The 17,324-nt window shown below is 58.1% G+C and overlaps 1 protein-coding gene across 1 annotated transcript; it reads left to right on the top strand.

The window, feature by feature from the left end:
- Window positions 1-8,553: 8,553 nt before the first annotated feature.
- FAM89A (family with sequence similarity 89 member A) lies at window positions 8,554-17,251 on the top strand. The gene is made up of 2 exons (XM_084868796.1): window positions 8,554-8,872; window positions 16,182-17,251. Exons 1-2 carry the CDS (start codon window positions 8,600-8,602, stop codon window positions 16,425-16,427), a joined length of 519 nt encoding a protein of 172 aa, XP_084724922.1. The 5' UTR covers window positions 8,554-8,599; the 3' UTR covers window positions 16,428-17,251.
- Window positions 17,252-17,324: the final 73 nt, after the last annotated feature.

Genomic DNA, 17,324 nt, shown 5'->3' with positions numbered 1-17,324 from the left:
ATGAGGGAGGCTCAGCGCCTCTTGCAGCCACGGAAGCGAAGGGGCGATGCTCAGGGTTTCGCGGAGAGGATCATTGTTAATAAGAATCCAGGATCGAGCCGAAACCGGTTTGGAATAGAGCGTCGGTCTGCCGACTGGAAGGTCCCAGGTTCGATTCCGGTCAAGGGCATGGACCTGGGTGGCGGGCGCATCCCCAGTGGGGGGTGTGCAGGAGGCAGCTGGTAGATGATTCTCTCTCATCGATGTTTCTAACTCTCTATCCTTCTCTCTTCCTCTCTGTAAAAAAATCAATAAAAAATATATATATTTTTAAAAAAGAATCTAGGACCGGGTGTATCACATTTATTTATTTGTAAATATTGTAACAGTCTTGTAGTATAGTAATAAATTCCACTTGATCATGGTGTAAAAAAATAAAATAAAATAAAATAAAATAAAATAAAAATAAAAAAAGAATCTAGGACCGGGATGGAGAGCCCCGCCCCACCTCGCCCTGCCCACTCCCTCTCCCCGCCCCGCCCCCATCAGAAGGGCAATCGCGGGTTCCTAAAAGGCCAGTTGTTTGCCGATGGGGAGGGTGGGGTGGGAATAGGGATCGGGGTTTGATGCTCGCTTCCTAAATCTGGGCTGGAGCCGGAGGAGGAGGCGAGTCCCAAAATGCCAGACACCGAGTCCAAAGGGCGCGCGAGGTTGTGCGAGGATGGATCGAGCCACACGAGCCATGTGGACTCTCCGTGTCAGCCCATCCGCCCATGACAGCCTTCCGTGGGGCCTGAGAGAAGGAAACCGGGCTGGGATTCCTAAAATTCCTAAAATCCCGCTTCCCAGCGGAGCAGGACCGCAGGAGCGCCGTAAGGCCGGGGCCCTGGGGAGAGCGAGACCCCGGCGGCCCCACCCGGCTGCGGGGCCGGGGGAGGGGGGGTCAGGCCCCCGGGCAGGGAAGGGGGTGGCTGGTTTTATGAATGGGAACCTCTGCACGGCGCAGGCACAGCCTCCCTCCGGCCCCATGGGCCTGCGCCGCCGTTCTCTCCCCGCGGGCCCGGGGGTGGGGACCGGGCAGAAGGGAGCAGGGCTGGCGGCGCAGCCGGCGCAGCCCACGGAGCGGCGGGCTGGCGGGAAGCAGACACACATTAGGAGCCGTTTGTTGGGAAAACGGTGGGGATGTGGGAGTCACGCCTCCCTCTCTTCGGCAGGCAGGTCTCCGCGGCGCCAAACAAAGGCGGGACTGGCTCCGCGGAGCAGAGCCTGCGAGCTCCGGGTCTGCAGGCGCCGCCCGCCGGGAGGGCGCAGAGCTGGCTGGATGGCGGGGCACCAGGAGGGAGCCGCAGCCCTGGGTGAGGCGGGGCCCAGGGCACAGGGGGGCAAGCTCCTGAGCTTATGCACATCATTGATGTCTCCTCTCTCCTCTCTCTCTCTCTCTCTCTCTCTCTCTCTCTCTCTCTCTCTCTCTCTCTCTCACTTTATCTCTGAAATCAATAAAAATGTAAAAATGTATTTTAAAAATATATGTTATTGATTTTTTTTACAGACAGGAAGGGAGAGGGATAGTTAAAAACATCAATGAGAGAGAAACATCCATCAGCTGCCTCCTGCATACCCCCTACTGGGGATGTGCCTGCAACCAAGGTCCAGACCGACGCTCTATCCACTGAGCCAAACCAGCTTCGGCGATAAAAAATGTATTTTAAAAATATATTTTATTGATTTTTTTACAGAGAGGAAAGGGAGAGGGATAGAGAGTCAGAAACATTGATGAGAGAGAAACATCCATCAGCTGCCTCCTGCACACCCCCTCCCCCCCACTGGGGATGTGCCTGCAACGAAGGTACATGCCCTTGACCGGAATCGAACCTGGGACCTTTCAGTCCACAGGCCGATGCTCTATCCACTGAGCCAAACTGGTTTTGGCAGTAATATTTTTATCGATGAGAAGGATAAATAGAAACATCTATCAGCTGCCTCCTGCACAACCCCCACTGGGGACTGAGCCTGCAACCAAGGGACATGCCCTTGACCTGAATCGAACCCAGGATCCTTCCATTCTCAGGCTGATGCTCTATCCACTGAGCCACATTGGTTAGGGCCTAATTTGCCACCTATAGATAGAGCCACCATAAGCGGAAACCTGCCTGCAACACCTGGATATACACGGAGCGGCCAAATGAGGATGATGATCTCTGATGGCAACACCATCTGGCCACCCAGAGTCTATCCTATAGAATAAAAGGCTAATATGCAAATTGTCCCCTCGGCCAGGAGTTCGACCAACAGGCAGGCCGGCCAACAGCCCATGTCCCCTCCCCCTGGCCAGGCTGGCCGGACCCCATCCATGCACGAATTCATGCACCGGGCCTCTGATATATTTATACACTAAGTGGCCAGATTATTATGCATCCAGAGATCACCACCATCTGGCCGCTCTGTGTAAGTCTCCAGGTCTGGAAGGGAGGGGGGCCTGGCAGACGTGCGAGGTTGGCAGGAAGCACCAGGGCTGTGAATGCCCATCCTTCAAGAGGTGAGCCGAGTTTGGCTCAGTGAATAGAGCGTCGGCCTGCAGACTCAAGGGTCCCAGGTTCGATTCCGGTCAAGCGCATGTACCTTGGTTGCAGGCACATCCCCAGAAGGGAGTGTGCAAGAGGCAGCTGATGGATGATTCTCTCTCATTGATGTTTCTAACTCTCTATTCCTCTCTCCTCCTCTCTGTAAAATATCAATAAAATATATTTAAAAAAAAAAAAAAAAGAGGACAGGTCCTCCTGCCCCCCCCCAACTCTCTCTGAGGGGGGAGCTGGCCAGAGGGGGGCCCCTCCATGCTACTCAGGCCCAGAGGCCGGACCAGCCAAGCAGCCTGGAGCCTCACACGTCATCGGGTGCACTGAGCAGCTCAGCCCAAGAATCTGCCTTTTGTCAGACACTCCAGTCCATTCCACTCCCCCTCCCTTCAGGGATCCATCAGCGGCAAACTCATAAAGACCTCTTTCACCAAACACTGTCCGTTCCGGCAGCTTCCGGCTGCTTACACTGGGCCCGGGACTGGCCGAGCGTCAAAGGCGAAGGGGTTCTGGTAGTGACAGCTCTCCTGGGTGAGGGCCTCTGGCCTCTGGGGTGGGAAACACCCCATCCAGGTCAGCTCTCAGAGCTCAGGTCTCTGTGACCTTCCTGCATCAAAAGTGCTGTGTCATCGCTGTTCTGGCCCAGCCCTTGTGGCTCAGTGGTTGAGCATCAACCCATGAACCAAGAGGTTAGCAGTTCGATTCCCGGGCCAGGCACATGCCCAGGGTTGCAGGCTCCATCCCCAGGAGGGGGCACGCAGGGGGCAGCCATTCAGTGATGTTTCTCTCTCATCGATGTTTCTACCTCTCTGTCTCCCTCTCACTTTTTCTCTCTCGAAAGATCAATAAAAGCATTTATTTATTTATTTATTTTAAATAGTTGTTCTAGCCCTAATTGGTTAGCCCACTGGATAGAGCGTCGGCCTGCGGACTCAAGGGTCCCAGGTTCGATTCCGGTCAAGGGCATGTACCTTGGTTGCGGGCACATCCCCAGTAGGCGGTGTGCAGGAGGCAGCTGATGGATGTTTCTCTCTCATTGATGTTTCTGACTCTCTATCCTCTCCCTTCCTCTCGGTAAAAAATCAATAAAATACATTTTTTAAAATGTATATATTTGTATTGAGTCCAGATAGGATGGGAGAGAGAGAAACATCAACAATGAGAGAGTCATCCATCTCCTGTCTCCTGCACGCCCCACACTGGGGATCGAGCCCACAACATGGACATGTGCCCTGACCGGGAATCGAACCCTGACCTTCTGGATCGTAGGCCAATGCTCCACCACTGAGCCGCACCAGCCGGGCCCAGTCAGGACGTTCGAAGGGGAGAGAGGTAAAGAAGATCGTGTGATGCTCTAGTGATTCTATTTCTGCAGCTCTTTCCGGCCAGGACCAGGGAGCAGCCGAGTGAGGAATGGGCCCTCGGGGTTCTCCATCCTGAATTAGACAGTGGCCGGCACTCTTCCGCGAGGCGGCGTGTCACTGCCTTTGCTTTGAAGGTGACCAGGTGCCGGGACACTTCCATTACCTGCCCTCTAGCAGCACTCAGCCTTCATCCACACATTGTGACCTAAATAGACTTTGGTCTGTTGTTTTTTTTCGTTTTAAAGAAACATGGCCAAGAAATGAAATGGTGTCCTCGCCGGTGTGGCTCAGTGGATAGAGCGTCGGCCTGCGGACTGAAAGGTCCCAGGTTCGATTCCGGTCAAGGGCACGTACCTTGGTTGCGGGTGCGTCCCCAGTAGGGGGTGTGCAAGAGGCAGCTGATGGATGATTCTCTCTCATCCATGTTTCTAATTCTCTATCCCTCTCCCTTCCTCTCTGTAAAAAATCAATAAAAATATATTTCAAAAAATATATTTTTAAAAATCCTCCATATCCTTACAGCGGTTGAGCCTTAGCTGGGCGGCTTAACCCACAGGCGTTTGGGTTAAGAGGCTGGACGTTCAAGATCAAGGTTAGCTCCCCCCCCTGAGGCCTCTGTCCTCGGCTGGCCGACGGCCATGTCCTCACGTGGCCTTTCCTCTGAGCGTGTCTGTGTCCCACTTCCTTCTTTTTAAGGACACGGCGTCTTAGCTCGATCGCTTCACTCAAGCAGCTTTCTCTGCACGCAGTCATAAGCACTTGACTGGCATGGAACCTGGGACCCTTGAGTCCACAGGCCGATGCTCTAGCCACTGAGCCAAACCGGCCAGGGCCAGATATGTTTGTTGTGTTTTTTTAAAGAATGCTGCCACCGCTCCTGTTCCTGAGCCAGGGGGGGCCTCTTCCAGACTCTCCTACCTGGTGTTCTGGCGTGTTCACCTGGCAAACACTGGAGCCACCTTGCTCTGCACCGGGCCTGTGGTGTCCGGTGTAACCCAGCTGTGCAGGTGGGAGGAGGACTTTCCTGCAATGGCGCCCAGGGGGCGCTGTGTGGCCAGGGCAGGCCAGGTCCCACTTGACCCAGCTCCCCGGAGGTCCAGCACTCAAGGCACCCTTAGGTTCCCGTGCACTGACCCTGGTGCACACTGTGAAAAGCGGGTTTCGGACCCCATCCCCAGGGTGGGGCGTGCAGGAGGCAGCTGATCGATGAGTCTCTCTCATCATGGATGGGTGTCTCTCTCTCCCTCTCCCTTCCTCTCTCACATCAATAAAAATATACTTTAAAAATACATACATAGCCCTAACCGGTGTGGCTCAGTGGATAGAGCATCAGCCCGCAGACCGAAAGGTCCCGGGTTCGATTCCGGTCAAGGGCATGTACCTTGGTTGCGGGGACATCCCCAGTGTGGGGTGTGCAGGAGACAGCTGATCCATGTCTCTCTCTCTCATCGATGTTTCTAACTATCTCTCTCCCTTCCTCTCTGTAAAAAAAAAAAAATCAATAAAATATATTTACAAACAAATAAATAAAATAAAGTATCTTTCTGCTTACTCCTGAGCAGGCATCCATCGTACCAGGGCGAGACCGTACCCAGAGAGCCCTCTCAGCAAACTCTGATGAGAGCAGCTGCCAGTTTCCCCACAAAGGCCTGTGGACACAGCCTGCAGTGAGCATCCTGGACCCTCCCCTGCCCCCCACCCCCTCCCCCACCCGCCTCCCCCATTGCCGGCATCATGCGTACAAATGGCACACAGGGACGGTGCCAAGGCACTGAGTTCTGACCCCAGGAAACACGGGCAGAAGGTGAGGTGCGGGCAGACGCGCCTGCTTTCATCCAAGGCCCCGAAGAGAGGGAGCTCAGGTTTCGCTTCCTGCCTGCCGGCCTCTGAAAGCAGCTTTTGTCTTTCTCCAGGACCGGAGCGTCGCGTTTGCCCTGAGCGCACGCAGACGAGGGCAGCGGCTCCTGAGGTGGCACCGCTGGGCGGCTCACCGCGGAGACAGAAGGCCAGCCTGGTCCCCCCTCACCCCGTCCCCTACCTTGAACCCAGCCGCTTGCTGGCTTCCAGGCACGGAGGGAGAGACTATCGGTTGCCAACGCAAAGCAGGACGCAACAGAAACATATGTCCTTCCAGAGGCCAGAAGGTCATGGTCATGGTCACGGTGTGGGCAGGTTTGGCTGCTCCCGGGGGGCCTTTCTTTGGCTGGACAGCTGTCTTCTCCCTGAGGTTCCCTGCTCTTGTCTATGTGGGTGCAAATCTGTGCTCATTTTCCTCCTCTTCTTCTTCTAAATATTTTTATTGATTTCAGAGAGGAAGGGAGAGAGAGAGAGAAACATCCATGATGAGAGAGAATCATGGATCGGCTTCCTCCTGCACACCCCGCCCTGGGGATTGAGCCTGCAACCCAGGCATGTTCAACCCTGGCCAGAATCGAACCCGGGACCCTTCAGTCCGCAGGCTGACGCTCCATCCACTGAGCCACGCCGGCCAGGGCCCAGTTGTGTATTTTATTCCTATGGTGCCTCTCGGTTTGGGCTGGTCACCTGGTTAGCAGACCTTTGGGGCTCGTGGCTGTCACACTGGACTCTGAGCCCCTCCAATCCCACGCAGCTGAGCAGCAGTCCAAGGTACACAGGGAATGGGAGTCAACACATGGTTGCCACACAAGGAGGGTCACTGGCACAAGATTCTGTCCTTGGCCCTGTTCTGTTGATCAACGAAATTGGTGGCTTTGGCCCTGACCGGTGTGGCTCAGTGGATAGAGTGTCGACCTGCCAACTGAAGGGTCCCAGGTTCGATTCTGGTCAAGGGCATGTACCTTGGTTTCGGGCACATCCCCAGTAGGGGGTGTGCAGGAGGCAGCTGATTGATGTTTCTAACTCTTTATTCCTCTCCTTTCCTCTCTGTAAAAAAATCAATAAAATATATATATATATTTTTTTAAATTTATTTTTATTTATTTATTTATAAATATATTTTATTGATTTTTCACAGAGAGGAAGAGAGAGGGATAGAGAGTTAGAAACATCGATGAGAGAGAGTCATCAATCAGCTGCCTCTTGCACACCCCCTACCGGGGATGTGCCCACAACCAAGGTACATGCCCTTGACCAGAATCAAACCGAGGACCTTTCAGTCCGCATCGACGCTGAGCCAAACCGGTCCCGGCTATATATATATTTTTTTTAAAAGAAAAGAAAAGAAAAGCAATCAGGGCCTTGGATACTCTGGTGACTGAGGAAGCCACTCTGAAGAGCTCCAGCATGGTGGTGGCGGTGCCCTGACCGGGAATGGAACCGTGACCTCCTGGTTCCTAGGTTGACGCTCAGCCACTGAGCCCCGCCAGCCGGGCACAGTATGTGTTTTAAAATGACATCACTGCCCTGAGACTTTGAAAGGACGTCGTTTCTGCCGGCTCCACGGAGAGCCACGCCCCGTGTCACCAGCTCCCGGGGATCTTCAGGACCCACAGGGACGTGACTCAGGGGTGAAAGGAATGCGGGCCAGGGTGGGGGACCAGAGATCAAACGCTTCCTCACTCCCACGCCAGCACAGGTGTCACCCTCCGGGAGACACCCGCCGATTAAGGAGGCGGATAAATAAACGCCTGGCATTCCGAGGTGTGACTGGATGTGACTCGGTGATTAGCGGAAGGCGAGGCTCCGGGCGAGGTGGAGGATTCTGGGCGGTAACAGGTGACCTCAAGTCACACTGCCTGAGCGGGGCCTTCTCCTGGCCCGTCTCACTCAGGGGCAAGGGGGCCTCGGAGACATCTGGCAACCTTAAGGGTTCTGCCCCACCAGCGTGGCTCAGTGGTGGAGCGTCGACCTAGGAACCAGGAGGTCAGGGTTCGATTCCCCGACAGGGCACAGGCCCACTTGCATGCTTGGTCTCCAGTGTGGGGCATGTAGGAGGCAGCCGATCAGTGATTCTCTCTCATCATTGATGTTTCTCTCTCTCTCTCTCTCTCTCTCCCTCCCCCTCTCCCTTCCTCTCTGAAATCAATAAAAAATTTAAAAAAAAAAAAAAAAAAACAAGGCCGAAACTGGTTTGGCTCAGTGGATAGAGCGTCTGTCTGCGGACTGGGGGATCCCAGGTTCGATTCTGCTCAAGGGCATGGACCTTGGTTGCCGGCACATCCCCAGTGGGGGGTGTGCAAGAGGCAGCTGATCGATGATCCTTTCTCATCTATGTCTCTAACTCCTTCTCCCTCTCCCTTCTTCTCTGTAAAAAAAATCAATAAAATATATTTTTAAAAAAAGAAGAAGAAGCTAGTGGAGCCCCGGGGAGGAACCTGGGGTGGGGGCGGATCCGGGACAAAAGTGGGCGGGACTGTAAGTCCTCGGGGGCGGGGCTGGAAGTCGGAAGAGGCGGGGCTGTAAGTCGGCGGGGGCGGGACTGGAAGTTAGAGGGGGCGGGGTTGGCTCCAGGGCGCGAGGGATTGGACGAGACGGGACGGGGCGGGGCGCGGAGGGGGAAGTGGGCGGGGCTGTAAGTCGGAAGGGGCGGGGGAGGAAGTCGGCGGGGGCGGGGCGGGGGCGGCTACGGGGCCCGCGGGACGGGGAGGGGCGGGGCGGGAAGTGGGCGGGGCGCCGCCGGGAACCGGGGGGCGGGAGCGGGGTTGGCGGGCGGGGACCCCGGGCTCGGGCCGGGGCGCTGGCGGGGTGCGTGGCCGGCGCGCGATGAGCGGGGCCGGCGCGGCGCGGGAGGCGGCGGGCGCGGCGCGGGGGCCGCGCGTGGACGGGCTGCCGCCGCCGCCGCGGGGCCTGAGCGGGCTGCTGCGCTCGGCGGCGGGCGGCGCGGGCGGCTGGCGGCGCCTGGAGCGGCTGTACGCGCAGAAGTCGCGCATCCAGGACGAGCTGAGCCGCGCCGGGGGCGGCGGGGCCCGGAGCGCGGCGCGGCCCCCCAAGCCGCCCAACCTGGACGCCGCGCTCGCCCTGCTGCGCAAGGAGATGGTGAGTAACGGGGGGCCCCCCGCGGGCGGAGATCGGGGGGATGGCGAGATCGGGGGGCCCCGCGCTCCGCTCCGGAAGTCCCCGCGCCCCCACCCCCGCCCCCTCTCTGGATTGGGGGCCCCGGGAGCCGGCCCGGGAAGACGGGCGCTGCCCTCTCCACTAATCCCCCTTTCCCCCCTTCTTTTTCTTGTTTGAATAAGTTTTTATTGGCATTTTATAGAGGAAGGGAGAGAAGCAGGAACATCGACGGGAGTGCTGCCTCCTGCGAGCCCCCGACCCGCCCCCCCCCCGGGTATGTGCCCCTACCGACCGGGCATCGAACCGACGGCCTCTTGGTTCCCGGGTCGACGCTCCGCCCCAGAGCGCACCGGCCGGGCTCCACGACCCCCTTGGCTCGCCCTCTGTGTGCCCACCATTTGTCCCATCGCCTGGGGTCCCCACTCTCCAGGGGCCGCCTCCAGAGACCCGCCGCCCCCCCACCCAGTCCCCCCGGTTCGGAACCTCCCGGCGACTTCCCGGGTGGGGATCCGTGGGGAGGGGGTGGGGGGCGCAGGGCGTTCTCCTGCCCCCAGGAGGGCAGCTTTGTCCGGCGAGTGTGGACGGCGGATGGGAGCAGCCCCGGCCCCCTCCCCCGCTCCCCGGGGGCGCGTGTGGGGTCTGGTTACCGTCTGGCGGGGCGGGGCGCCCCCATCCCGTCTGTCTCCTCCGCGCCCGGCCCCCGGCAGCTGCGCCCTCGGGTCTGGGGGTTGTGTCTGGGCTCCAGACAATGGGGCTCAGTCTTGCTCAGCCCTGGGCTGTCTGCGGAGCAGGACACGCGGGTTAGGGGACCAGGGCAGGGATTTAGGGTGTCAGCCAGGCCAGGCGAGGCCAGGACGGAAACCTGCCTCCTTTCCAGCCCTCTTGTGGGCCCAGGTCACCTTCCCCACCGCTGGCATTGCTTTTAGAATCTGCAGGCCCAGGTGGGTATACTTCATGTAGGAAATCAAATACACACCAAGTGGCCAGATGATGGTGAACTCTGGATGCATCCTATAGAATAAAAGGTTAATAGGCAAATTGTCCTCTCGACCAGGAGTTCCACTAGCAGGCAGGCCGGCCAACCGCCCATGTCCACTCCCCCTGGCCAGGCTGGCCGGACCCCACCCATGCACGAATTCATGCACTGGGCCTTATAAATATATATATATATCAGCAGTCTTCCTATATACACATATATATCCAAACTGAGTGGCCAGATTATTATGCGTTGAGAGAGCATCATCATCTGGCCACGCAGTGTACATACACGAAGACGGCTGCCATCTCACCCAAGAATACATCTTCCAAATCATTGGCCGCAGGAATCACTTCATCCAGTGGGTGCACTCTTTTCTTAAAGGCTCCCATCAGTTCATTAAACCTAGTAGACGGGCACGAAGCCTGCACATGTTTCCATCCCATTAGGTTCTGCCTTCTCCCCCTTCGTCCAGGCCTGGACCCGGATTTCCAAGCCCCTCTGAGAAGGTTCTCGAAGCTGCTTACCTCCAATGACTCTTAATCCCCAGCGGTTTCTGTGGACGGAACTGGGTTCGGATTAGAGAACAGGACTCCGCCTGCTGTGTGCGGAGTCTGCAGTCAGGGCGAGGGTGCCTGTGGGGGTGAAATAGGAAGGGCCCCCCCTCTGCCTGCTCACAGGCAGGAAGCCCCGGGGGGCCGCTCCTCTGGGGGCCGCTCCTCTGCGGCTGCTGCCTGCTTTGTAAACAGGCTCTGAAAGTCCTATTGTGGCAGCTGGGAGCCAGGAGCCCTGCTGGGAAGTCATTTTCCAGGTTCCTGGGGGGGTTGCGGGGTGGGGGGGGGGCGGGGGGGGGTGCAGGGCGGGGATAAGTACAGCCTAACCTTGCCATGGTGCCTCGGGCGGGCCAGGGCCCTAAGTTTCTTTAGGGCACAAGGAAAATAAACAGCACTCTAAGTCTGTCGGTCCGGCCCTCTGATATTTGGCTGAGATAAAGAAAAGGGAGGAGGGGCCGCGGGCCTTTAGAGACGGCGCCAGGTCTTTGAAAGTCCGGCGATGTTTTGGCTTTTTAAGAGATTTGCTAGCTTTGGGACGATAAGAACGGGATTATTTGCGGAACACGCAGTGTGCTGGTCTGTTCCGTCTGAAGGCCCGAGGTCCCCCCCCTTTTTTTAAAAAATTTTTTTTTTATTTAGCTCTGGCCCGTCTAGCTCAGTGGGTAGCGTGCCGGCCCTCAGAGGGAAGGGTCCCAGATTGGAATCGGACCAAGGGCAGGTACTGGGGTGGCAGGCTCCATCCCTGGGCCCTGGTTGGGGTGGGGGTGGGGGGACGTGTGTGCAGGAAGAAACCCATGGATGTTTCTCTCTCACATCGACGTTTCTCTATCTGTCTCTCCCCCGCTCCCTTCCACGCTCTCTAAACATCCTTGGGAAAAGCCCTGTGCCTTACAGAACGAGGGCTGGGCCCCCGGAGGCGACAGGATCTTCACCGGGAGAGGCCAGGGCCGCAGGCAGGAACGGAGTGTCCCCTCCTGGGAACAGCCTAGGGAGGCACGTGAGCCCCAGAGGCGCTGGGACGGAGGCCAGGCTTGGCCCGGCCCCAGAGGGCCGGGGAGGGGTTGACGCAGGAGACCGCCCTGGGCTGGGGTTCGAGGGCAGGTGTAGGAGGGAGCGTGAGATGCCACAGGTGTGCACGGAGGAGGGGAGAGCCTCCAGCCGGGTGGGGGGGCCCGTGAACGGAGGACCAGATCCTGGCGGGAGACACTTCTCTGCAGCAGGATCGGCAGGAATGGCCGATTTGATATTCAGAGTCAGGGAGGGGTGTGGGGAGGGGAGGGATGAAAAGGCATCAGAGGTGACCCCGGCTGGCTTTTTATGGAAAGTGCCGTGAGGCAGAGCAACAATTCAAAACGGCCCACAGTCCTAGCACCTGGAGAGAACCCTGCCAGTATTTTGGGCTCAACCCCTGAGCCGGCGCTCTATCCACTGAGCCACACCGGTCAGGGACCGACCGTAGATTTTAGAGGCCAGGTGGGTAAGGAGGCCCTCCCAACTCCACGGAGACTCAGGCCCCGGTGTGAAAGCGGAAACGCTCTGGGCCCCAGGCAGGAAGCCTGCCTGCAGACCAGGGGCTCCTGCACAGGAAGCCAGCCCGGGCCGGGCCCCGTGAGATGTTCCCCCTCTCGCCTCACTTCCTCCTCCGAGCTCCGGCCTCCTGGCCAACCCCTTCTTTGCCCACACGTTCCAGATGTTTCCAGGGGATAAGCAGCCAGGGCTGGTCCGGTGGCTCCGTCTCTCCTGATGCTCGTTCCTTCACGGACAGTGAACACAGGGGTTTATTCTCACCCCCAAGAACCTGGGAGAATGACAAGCCGTGGTCTTCCTGTTAAGATGGGCGGCCTTTTCCGTTTTTTTTTAATTGCCCTAGCCGGTGTGGCTCAGTGGATAGAACATCGGCCTTCGGAGCGAAGGGTCCCAGGTTCGATTCCAGCCAAGGGCACATACCTAGGATTGCAGGCTCGATCCCCAGTAGGGGGCATGCAGGAGGCAGCCGATCCATGATTCTCTCTCATCATTGATGTTTCTCTCTCTCTCTCTCTCTGCCTCTCCCTTCCTCTCTAAAATCAATAAAAAATATATATTTTAAAAAAGATAGATTTTTTTTTTATTGATTTCAGAGAGGAAGGAAGAGGGAGAGAGTCAGGGACATCAATGATCAGCTGCCTCCTGCAACCCCTACTTCTGGCATGTGCCCTGACTGGGAATCGAACCCGGGACCCTTCTGTCCGTAGGCCGACGCTCTATCCACTGCCACAGAGCCAAACCAGCGAGGGCGTCTTTTAAAGTTTTTATTTATGAGAACTTTCTTCTGTTCGCTCCCTGATGGGCCCTCAGCGCCGGGCGCTGGCCTAGTTTTGCAGGGACGAGCATCCTGTCTTCACGGATCGGCGAGGGAGGGCAGGAGGGCTGTCCCTGACGGGTCAGGTGGAGAAGGGAGGGGTCTGTTTTGTCCTCTGACCAGGGTGGCTCCAGGGGAGGGGTGGCCCCTGCGGACACCGGGGCCCCAGCCCGGAGGCCCACCTGCGGAAGGTTACAGTAATGCATGTGGAGGCTGGAGACCGTGACAAGAGGGTGTTTTTATTAGGTTGTTGACTGTACTCAGAATCGGAGGCAGAACAGCCACGCTCCGCAGTGTTAAAGAGAGATGACAGGCTATTTAACATCCCTTATAAAAAAAACAAAAACGCAGGTTTGCAAGTGAAAACAATGAGCTGTCATGTAACGGACCAGCAAAGATTTAAAAGAATGATCGTGCCTGGCTGGTGTGGCTCAGTGGTTGAGCGTTGACCTATGAACCAGGAGATCACAGTTCAATTCCCGGACAGGGCACAGGCCTGGGTTGTGGGCTCCATCCCCAGTGTGGGGCGTGCAGGGGGCAGCCGATCCATGATTCTCTCTCATCATGGATGTTTCTATCTCTCCTTCCCTCTCTGAAGTCAATAAAATATATATATATAATATATATTAAAAATAGTCCTTTTCTGCCCTAGCGGGGTTGGTTCAGTGGATAGAACGTTGGTCCATGGATGGAAGGGTCCCGGGTTCGATTCTGATCAAGGACAAGACTCTGTTGCAGGCTCCTCCCCGGCCTTGGTCGGGGTGCATGGGGGAGGGACCCATCGATGTCTCTCTCACGGGGGTGTGTCTCTGTCTCTTCCCCTCCCTTCTGGTCTCTAAAAATCGGGGGTGGGGTGGGGGAGGGATATCCTGGGGGAGGATTAACCAAACAAACAAACACACAAGAAAAAAAAGAAGAGTTATCTTCGGAATCCAGCTGTGAATGAGATCAGCCGTCCTCCGGGGACACGTGGGACCACGTGGGACCACGTGGGACCACAGGTTTCCTGTGCTGGTCGATTGCGGGGGGACAGCGGTGGGAGTGAGTGGGTACCCCCGCCCCTACTTTTTCCTGAAAGGATGAGGGATTCTTTCTCGTGCGGGGTGTTATCGGTCCTGATGTCAGAGAGGAAGGGAGAAGGAGAGAGAGAGAGAGAGAGAAACATCCATGATGAGAGAGGATCATGGATCGGCTGCCTCCTGCACACCCCACACTGGGGATCGAGCCTGCAACCCGGGCCTGTGCCCTGACCGGGAATCGAACCGTGACCTCCTGGTTCATGGGTCGAGACGCTCAACCACTGAGCCACACCGGCCGGGCAGGAAGGAGGCTTTAAGGGGACAGCCTGGGGGTGGGGGCTCAGCCTGACCCATGGCAGGAGGTGCAGATACGGGACCACAGGCCACAGAAGGCCAGGCCACCCAGGGATGCCCAGCTTCCCTCTGGAAAATGCACGGGCCAGGCTCAGGCGAGTCCTGGCTGGGAGGCCAGGTTTGTTCCTGCAGCTCCTCACCCCGTGTCCTACCCTTTGGGAAGGTTTCTGGGAAATGGAAGGCAGTTTGGTGCCCGGAGAGGCAGGGACTGGGCTGTGTGTGGGCGCGGAGTGCACGTCTGTGTGTGTGTGTCTGTGCTCCAGGCCCTGCCCAGCCCGTCCGAACGCTTGGCATCTGCCGGGTTGGGCGGGAGGTGTGAGCCAGGCCAGCCCCACTCCCGGGCGGGTCAGCCTGTTTCTAGGCCAGCGGAGACTCCTCCGGGATGGGCGGGCGGGCAGCCTGTGAGTCAGTGGCAGCTGCAGGCAGCGGGCCCGGTCTCCTCCCGGGACACCTTGGCAATGGCATCTCCAGGGAAAAGCCTGGGGCGTCAGAGCCTCCAGTGAGGGCTGCAGAGCCGTGAGCCTAGGCCTGGGAGGGTGCCGGTCAGCGCGGGTCCGATGGCATAAACCACCCCCCCCCCTTCTGTCCTGTCTGCCGTTCATTCCCAGCCGGATCCCCCAGCTGACCGATGGCAACTGAGTGGCTTAGGAATGTGATCTTCCAGATGAATATTTTCTGTGACTTTTCAAATATATATATATAAATGGATTTTTTACTGAGAGGACGGGAGAGGGATAGAGAGTTAGAAACATCCATGAGAGAGAAACATCCATCAGCTGCCTCCGGCACACCCCCCCACCGGGAATGTGCCCGCAACCAAGGTCCATGCCCTTGGCCGGAATCAAACCTGGACCCTTCAGTCCCCAGGCAGACACTCTATCCACTGAGCCAAATTGGTTAAGGCTATATACTTTTTTTTATTGATTTAAAAAAAATTTATTTTTATTTTTAGAGAGTGGGAGGGGATGAGAGAGACATCAGTGTTTCCCAAATGCATCCCACCGGTGGGTCAAACATCAAACCCAAAACCTGGGTATGTGCCCCGATTGGGAATCGAACCAGCCACCTTTATGGTGGTATATGTGACGATGCTTTGACCATCTGAGCCGCGCCCGCCAGGGCTCTCCTGTGACTTTCTGAGCAAATGCTGCTGTGACTCCCGGAGGGTGTGACTTATGTTATCTAAGTTTATGCTCCTTGTCATAAATCCTGGGAAAGACGGGCTGAGTCAGGGTCTCGTGGTTGGGTGGTTGTGTTCACACCCGGACGTGGGAGACGGAGGACTGAGAGAGTCCCCAGGGGAGGGTGGACAGTAACAGACCCAAACGCCCTTGCAAACCCCCGGGAGGACCTGAGGGTATTCGCTGGGGAGGACAGACGCTCTTTCTCGGGGGGGGGGGGGGGGGGGGGGAGCTGGGTAGAGTGAACATCGCCTTCAAACATTTCAAAGGTGCTTGAGAAAGAGGAAGTAGGTTTGCATGTGCAATGGTTACTCTGGCGTGGCTGAGGGGTTGAGCATTGACCTAGGAACCAGGAGACCACGGTTCGATTCCCGGTCAGGGCACAGGCCGGGGTTGCGGGCTTGATCCCGGAGGCAGCCGATCCAGGATTCTCTCTCATTGTTGATGGCTCTCTCTCTCTCTCTCTCTCTCTCTCTCTCTTTCCCCCCTTCCTCTCTCTGCTGCCCCAGGGTAGACAGTGATTGTCCCAGGGGCCCCTCTGACTGATCACAGCGAGAGGCTGGGACACACCTGTACCCGTCTCCACGCCCCGGGAGGAACCAGCGGGGCCTCCCGCCTGTGCAATGCAGGGCGTGCCGGTGAATTCCGGGACCCTCCCTGCCTGGTGGAGCCGAGCCTGAGGTGTGGGCCTCAGTCACGCCTCGGTTCTGGTGGCTCAACCCTGGCCGTGCCGGCGCCGCCCTGAGCCGTCGGTGCGGGAGGCGTGTGCCGGCTGAGCAGGCCCAGGCGGGCGCCCAGCTCCCCGGACCGGAGCCAGCAGAACTGACGTCTCCTTCCCCCCCTCCCCTCCCGCCCCGTCTCCCCAGGTCGGCCTCCGGCAGCTGGACATGTCGCTGCTCTGCCAGCTGTACAGCCTCTACGAGTCCATCCAGGAGTACAAGGGCGCGTGCCAGGCGGCCGCCAGCCCCAACGGCGCCTACGCCCTGGAGAACGGCTTCTTCGAGGAGGAGGAGGAGGAGGGGGAGTTCTTCCAGGAGCCCGGCCTGCCCAGGGACCCCAGGGACCCAGTGGGTCCCCTCTCCGGCAGCGACTGGATTCTAGAGTCCATCTAGGGGGTCTCCGGAGGGTCCCGCCCCAGCCCGGGCCCAGAGCCAGCATGCTGCTTCTCTGGCAAGCGGGCACCTCTGCGTCTGCGTCTGCGCTGGGCGGTCCGGTCTCCAGGCGCCCGGGACCAGGGCCAGCTCCGTGGGCAGGGACACTCCGTGGATGGCCATCTATGTCCGTGGCGGGGTTCCTGCTTAGGCGACGAGGAGGTGCCGGGCGGCACCCTGGACGCCCGGGGATGGGACGGAGGGCCCCGGCGAAGATGCTCAGGGCATCACGGGGTTTCCTGCGAGAGGACTCCGGGCTGGGGAGGCCCCGACAGCTGGCGGATGGTCCGCACCCCCCGTCGAGGGGGTTTGAGATGTACCAGAACTGACACTTCACGGCACCCTTTCGTCCCCGGCCTCCGCGGCAGCCTCTTCTGCTGTTTCCGGAGCTTTCTCTCTCTGTCGGCTGCGTCAACGTCGGGGTGACCCGGCGACAGGTGACAGCTCGTTCCTGACACAGCAAGCGTTGTGGGTCACTGCGTTCTCCCGTGGAAACGGGTCTCACTCTTTGCCCTTCGGCTGGAGGAGGGAGGAGGAGAATGGGAGGGCCTGCCGAGGGGGGACGGGGGCATACGGGGCTCCCGTCTGTGTCATGCGCTGTCGGGGGGCAGACGTTCCTGTCTGCAAAGATTCTGGATGTTTTACCCGGGATGTGAGGAAGCACAGCCCCTCTCCACTCAGAAACAGAGATCACCGCGAGCCTTAATCTATTTACTCGGAGCCTCTGTGAACACGTCACACACGTTGTAGGTTGAAGGGAGGAGGATAAAGTACGTTGAACTCTGCCTGTGCTGGTGTCTTCTTTGGGCCTAAAAAAAAAATCAGAATCCACTTCCGGAGCTGGAATCGGACACGGGG

This window comes from Pipistrellus hanaki, assembly GCF_964339955.1.
Source record: "Pipistrellus hanaki genome assembly, chromosome: 20".
Classification (NCBI taxonomy): domain Eukaryota; kingdom Metazoa; phylum Chordata; class Mammalia; order Chiroptera; family Vespertilionidae; genus Pipistrellus; species Pipistrellus hanaki.
Note: the sequence above shows the minus strand (reverse complement) of the source record. Positions and strands in the feature narration are given on the sequence as shown.